At 38.9% G+C, this 6,171-nt stretch overlaps 3 protein-coding genes across 3 annotated transcripts; all 3 read left to right on the top strand.

Moving 5' to 3' along the window:
• Positions 1 to 2,040: 2,040 nt before the first annotated feature.
• Positions 2,041 to 2,945, top strand: LOC135963084 (uncharacterized). The gene is made up of 2 exons (XM_065514859.1): positions 2,041 to 2,808; positions 2,865 to 2,945. The coding sequence occupies exons 1-2, from the start codon at positions 2,041 to 2,043 to the stop codon at positions 2,943 to 2,945; spliced, it is 849 nt and encodes a 282-aa protein (XP_065370931.1).
• A 713-nt stretch (positions 2,946 to 3,658) lies between these two features.
• On the top strand, positions 3,659 to 4,603 carry LOC135963083 (uncharacterized). The gene has a single exon (XM_065514858.1). It carries the CDS (start codon positions 3,659 to 3,661, stop codon positions 4,601 to 4,603), a length of 945 nt encoding a protein of 314 aa, XP_065370930.1.
• Positions 4,604 to 4,654: 51 nt separating this feature from the next.
• Positions 4,655 to 5,542, top strand: LOC135963082 (uncharacterized). Its single transcript, XM_065514856.1, has one exon. It carries the CDS (start codon positions 4,655 to 4,657, stop codon positions 5,540 to 5,542), a length of 888 nt encoding a protein of 295 aa, XP_065370928.1.
• Positions 5,543 to 6,171: the final 629 nt, after the last annotated feature.

The raw sequence follows: 6,171 nt of genomic DNA, 5'->3' as shown, positions 1-6,171 counted from the left end.
GTTTCGACATTGCCTGGAAAAATCTTTGTTCACGTTTCGAAAATCGAAGAGTTTTGGTCAATGGTCAGTTGAAGATCCTTTTCAACCTTCAAACGCTAAATTCTGAATCTGGCAAAGGCATAAAGAACTTACAAAGGGAAATAAACTCTTGTATAACTATATTATCACTTTACGAAATTAATGTTAGTAGTTGGGATCCGATATTTGTTTTTATTTGCACTAGTAAACTTCCTGAGAACACGTTAACTTTGTGGGAACAAGAGTTAAAGGACAAAACTTCAATTCCAAAATGGTCCCAATTAGATGAGTTCCTTACAAATCGCTATAGAACCTTAGAGTCAGTCTCTGAAATTCGAGGCTCAACTACTTCCAAAACTAGTGATTCGAAATCAAAAGCGAATTCCAATTCAAACTCTAACAAACGAGTTCACTCCTTCCAAGTAAAAGTTACGATTCCAAAATGTCAAATGTGTCCGAAAGAGAATCATGCTATTCGCAAATGTCCGAAATTCCTGAAAATGAGTCAACAACAAAGATTGGAGGAAATAAAGAAAGAAGGTTTGTGCATAAACTGTTTTTCAAAGACCCATAGCGTGAGAAATTGTACAAGCAAAAACACATGTTTTAAGTGCAAAAAGAAGCACAATACACTTTTACACAAAGATGTTGAAGATCAAATTCCGTCTTCTACAGTTCAGAGTTCCAATATGGCGTCGAATCTTAATCCAAATTCACAGCCCTATTCTCGTCCTACTTCATCCAATATACAGTCCACTGATAGTTTAAGTTCTAGTAGAGTACAATCTTGTTTCGCTACACATTCAACGGGTGTTTTGTTAGGGACAGCATGGGTAAACGTTTGTCACCTTGGTACGAAATACCAAGCACGCGCATTGATAGATTCTGGGTCTGAAGGTACATTTATTTCAGAACGTTTATTCAACCTTCTCAAGCTTCCCTCTCAATCTACCAGTGCAAAAATTTCGGGATTAAATCAATCAATTTCAGCAACTGTTCAACATCAGTGTTCTTTTGTACTAGGGTCAAACTTATATGATAGTGTTTCTCTTCCAGTTACGGCGCTTGTAGTCCCTCAACTTTCTAGCAATCTTCCTTCTCAGTCCATTCCAAAGTCTAAATTGTCGAATCTTCCAAATATTCCACTAGCCGATCCTAAATTTTATGCCACTTCAAGGATAGATGTTCTTATTGGCGCTGATATTTTCCCCTCTGTTGTTCGATCAGGGATAAAGAAGAATGTTTGCGAATCCCTCTTAGCACAAGAAACCATCTTTGGATGGATCCTTACTGGTCCAATTTCTCGAAATAATAGTCCAAGTCGAACAATAGCTTCAAATTTCTGTGAAATTTCTTTAGATAAAGAAATTTCTCGTTTTTGGGAGGTGGAGAATCTTCCGAGGAAGAACATTATGTCCCCATCCGATCAGGCTTGCGAAGATTTATATACCCGTACAACAAAAAGAGATTCAAAAGGACGATATATAGTTTCACTTCCATTCAAGGAAGAGTTTCCTGAAACCTTGTCCTTAGGCAACTCTAGGTCTAGCGCTATGGCGCAATTCTTTCGAAACGAAGCTAGATTGATTCGGACACCAGATTTCAAAACTGAATATGATAAAGTGGTTCTGGAGTACGAAACCCTAGATCACATGTTTAAGGTCGCTTCTCCTGAACTATCCGAAAGTCCTAGGTTTTATTATCTACCACATCACGCTGTTATAAAACCCGATTCTACAAACTGACCTTACTATTTTGATTTTAAAATGGCGATTTCATCGATTTGTGTTCAATGCTGACATACAGAAGATGTATAGACAGATTCTGGTCGATGAAAAGCATACTCCATATCAACGAATATTATTCCGAAGTAATCCAAATAGTCCAATATGTGATTACGAACTTAAAACTGTCACTTTTGGTGTGAATTGCGCACCTTATCTAGCTATTCGAACACTATTACAATTAGCTGATGACGTTCGAACAATTTATCCTATTGCTAGTAGTATCCTTCGGAATTCCATGTATGTCGATGATGTCTTAGCTGGATTTCATACGCAACAGAAATCCATTAATGCAAGAAATGAACTAATCCGAGCTTTAGATTCCGCTGGCTTTACATTGAGGAAGTGGACATCAAATTCCAAACAAATCCTTGAAGATCTTCCACCTGACCATCTACTCCATGAGGAATTCCTGAAGTTAGAGGACAACAGTTCCGCGAAAACGCTTGGCATCCGATGGAATGCGTGTTCAGATAACTTCTATTTTGCTGCTAATCCATTTCCGGAAACTGAAAATTATACTAAGAGACAAGTTTTATCCAACATTGCGAAGTTATTTGATCCTGCTGGCTGGCTGGCGCCTTGCATTATCCTTGCGAAAATCCTTATGCAAAAAATATGGATCGATGGTACCGGTTGGGATGAAAATCTTTCTCCAGATGCTCTTTCTCAATGGAAATCATTTCTGTCAAATTATTCCGTCATCAACACCATTCGTATTCCACGATGGGTTGATTATCATCCAAATGCCAAAATTCAATTTCATGGATTCTGCGATGCGTCTGAAAAAGCATACGCGGCGGCATTATATGTTCGAGTAGCAGATTCCAATTCCATTTCCACTCATCTTATTTCTTCCAAAACTAAAGTGGCCCCTATTAAAACGTTGTCCATTCCGCGATTAGAACTTTGTGGTGCAGTTCTCTTAGCGGAGATGATAGATAATCTACTTCCACAGCTAGATCTCAATCAATATTCCCTTTTCTGTTGGACCGATTCCACCATTGTACTGGCTTGGCTAGCAAAACCATCTTGTTGTTGGCAAACTTTCGTCGCAAACAGAGTAACGAAGATTACTCAAGTCGTTTCATGTTCAAATTGGAGACACGTAAACTCGGAAGCGAATCCATCGGATTTAGCTAGTCGAGGTTTATATCCACAAGATTTAGTCCAAAATGAGCTATGGTGGTTTGGACCTCATTGGCTTAAGGAAACAGAAGCAAATTGGCCAAACCCCTGTAAAACAAATATTCCCAACACAGACTTAGAATCCAAAGCCATAAAAGTACATTTCTCCTACTTTTCTAATTTCGAAGATATTCTTGAACGATTTTCCTCTTTCAGTAGGGCAATGCGTGTTATGGCCTATGTCTATCGTTTTTTCTATAGAACTCATAGTAGATATCGTTACAATTTCCATAAAACTTCACTTTCACTTTCCAAATCCGAAATCAGCTCCGTTAAAACTTATCTTATTTCCGTGTGCCAAAAAAGCGTCATATCCGAATGAGTACAAAGCCCTTTCCAGTAGACAAAATATTTCGAAAACTAGTACGATCTTGAACTTAAATCCGTTTCTTGATGCCGAAGGAATAATCCGATCGTGTGGTCGACTCGAATCCTCACCAGGACTTACCTATGACGAGAAACATCCTATTATCCTTCCATACAATTCCACTTATTCAAGACTTTTAGTTAAATTTGTCCACGACATAAGTCTTCACGGCGGGAACCAATTAGTCTTGCGTCTTCTGAGAACACAATTTTGGATACCTAAGGCGAAAAACCTCATTAAAACTACTGTCAATAAGTGCAAGATTTGTGTTATCTATAAAAAGAAGTGCCAAAAGCAGATAATGGCAGCCTTGCCACCGGAAAGATCCGAAATAACCCGTCCGTTTGCTAATACTGGCATAGACTTCGCAGGACCATTCGATGTCAAAAGTTATTCCGGCCGAGCATGCAGAATTTCCAAGGGATACGTATGCGTATTCGTGTGTTTCTCCACAAAAGCGATCCATCTAGAAGCCACTTCAGATTTGTCCACACAAGCATTCCTTGCGGCCTTTAGTCGTTTCGTTTCTCGTAGAGGATGTCCGCTAAATCTTTATTCCGATAACGGTACTACATTCGTAGGTGCTTCTAGGATTCTGGCAAGGGAGTTTGTTCAAACATCCCAACAACGCATCGTAGCTGACTATGCTCATCAAAACATATCCTGGCACTTTATTCCAGCAGCGGCTCCGCACATGGGAGGACTTTGGGAGGCTGGAGTCAAGTCTTTCAAGACTCATTTCCGCAAGATAGCAGGCTGCTATAAATATACCTTCGAGGAGTTATCAACTTTATTGTCCAAAATAGAATCGTGTCTTAACTCCAGGCCAATTTCTCCAATTTCAACGGATCCAACCGACTTATGCGCACTGACACCAGGACACTTTCTTATTGGAACGCCAATTCTATCACATATCGATCCGCAAGTTGATGATTCTTCCATTTCCTTAATAAACCGGTGGCAAAGACTCAAGCTTATACACCAAAACTTCTGTCTGCGTTGGAAACACGAGTATCTCAAAGAGATGAACAAACGCATTAAATGGCAAAGACCTGAGGTAGATATCCAGGAAGGTTCTATGGTAGTTATTAAGGATGAAAACCTCCCACCGAACTCGTGGCGACTCGGTCGTATTGTTAAAATATATTCAGGTTCGGATAATCGCGTTCGCGTAGCCGACGTTTTAACACAGCGCGGCTTAATAACTAGACCTATCGTTAAACTTGTGTTATTACCAGCCGCATAGACTTTACTTGCTTTCACTTTGACTTATTTGTAATCTTTGTTTCAGCTCATCATGCCTAAAGACAGTTCAAAATCTTCATCCAGCGGATCACTAAGTCGATACAATGCCTATCCGTGTCGTATCTGTAAACGTCCTCATCCACTCCGAACTTGCAGGAAATTTCTCGCTATGTCCATCTCCGATCGTCTTCGTGCAGTCCGTGTCAATAAATATTGCGTTAATTGTTTGGCACATGACCACTCTCAAGGCAGATGTTTCTCCAAACATGGGTGCAAACACTGTCGTAAATTTCATCACACTCTTCTGCACGTAAACCCTAGACTAGTAAAAGACCTTTTGCCCTCCCGATCTCGATCTCGTTCAAAGACACCAAACCCAGAGCCATCCAACTCCTCAAGCAGAAAAGAGTCGTTGTCCCTTAACTCCGAAAATGGACCATCCACTTCAAAGTCTGCGACCTTAACGGCAATCATCCGTCAAAACACTTTGATACTTCTTCCTACGATTTTGGCAAAAATTGGATCAACAACATCACACGCTCGTTGCCTATTAGATTCTGGGTCACCAATTAGTCGTGTTTCCAAAAGGTTGGTCGACAAATTAGAGCTAACAGCGTACTCACTGCAAGGTGAAACTATTTGTCCAATAACTTTGAAATCGAGATACGATTCCAATTCGAAAATTGAAGGCACTTTCCGCGTGGATAACCGAATAACGACACATACTCCTACACAATCCTTGCCCGAGTCTTATAAAAAGAACTTTCGCGACTTATTCCTGGCAGATTCGAAGTTCTATGAATCTGCCTCCATTGACATTATCATTGGGGTAGATATCTATCCAAAGGTTATATGTCAGGGAGTTTTTTCCAGAGTAGGGTTTCCAACTGCTCAGAGTACAATTTTTGGATGGACGATTTACGGCCCATGTTCCTTATAAATACATATTGAAATGCACTTTAGGCTAAACATAAAGCAAATTATAAAACATACATCTCAATCACTACATAATTATGAATTTTGTATTACTTATAATGAATTTGCATTGTAGTATGTTTACATTTTATTTTCCATTTAATTTTAAATTAATCTATATATTGTTAATCCAATTATAATAATAATGAATTATATATTTACCTACCATTGAATTAACTATTCTAATATCCATTTTTTATCAATTCCTGAACAGAAGCAACATCTTGGGCACGGCCCGGCTGACTCATTCCATTTTTTCTTCTTGCAAATCCTGCAAGGCGGGCGGCAATGTTAATGCCAAAAGCCTAATACATTCTTTTGGCCTTAATATTAGAGATGAGTAAAGTTTTCCCCCTTTGCTTTAATCTATATAAAGGCTGAATGTTATGAAAATCAGGCTATCTCTTTCTCTTATAATGCCTAAAACCATCTGTCAACCTGGCCAAGATGTCTAAAATGTAGTTTCCGTTCTAAGCTAAGAATTTTTCCTTCTTGTTTTTTCATCATTCGAACCTTAAGGTAATATATTCTCCTTGAATCCAATAAATTCCTATTGTCCAAAACCTAATCCTAATTCTGTGCATTTTTTATTTA

This window comes from Calliphora vicina, unplaced genomic scaffold (assembly GCF_958450345.1).
Source record: "Calliphora vicina unplaced genomic scaffold, idCalVici1.1 scaffold_21, whole genome shotgun sequence".
NCBI lineage: Eukaryota > Metazoa > Arthropoda > Insecta > Diptera > Calliphoridae > Calliphora > Calliphora vicina.
The sequence above is the reverse complement of the archived record's forward strand: the minus strand, read 5'-3'. Positions and strand labels throughout refer to the sequence as shown.

Excerpts from the sequence above, each read along its gene's own strand:
- LOC135963082 (XM_065514856.1), top strand. The coding sequence starts at position 4,655 with ATGCCTAAAGACAGTTCAAAATCTTCATCCAGCGGATCACTAAGTCGA.
- LOC135963084 (XM_065514859.1), top strand. The coding sequence starts at position 2,041 with ATGTATGTCGATGATGTCTTAGCTGGATTTCATACGCAACAGAAATCC. Across the intron at positions 2,809-2,864 it reads GTTGGACCGATTCCACCATT|AGTAACGAAGATTACTCAAG; the intron begins GTACTGGCTTGG and ends CGTCGCAAACAG.
- LOC135963083 (XM_065514858.1), top strand. The coding sequence starts at position 3,659 with ATGGCAGCCTTGCCACCGGAAAGATCCGAAATAACCCGTCCGTTTGCT.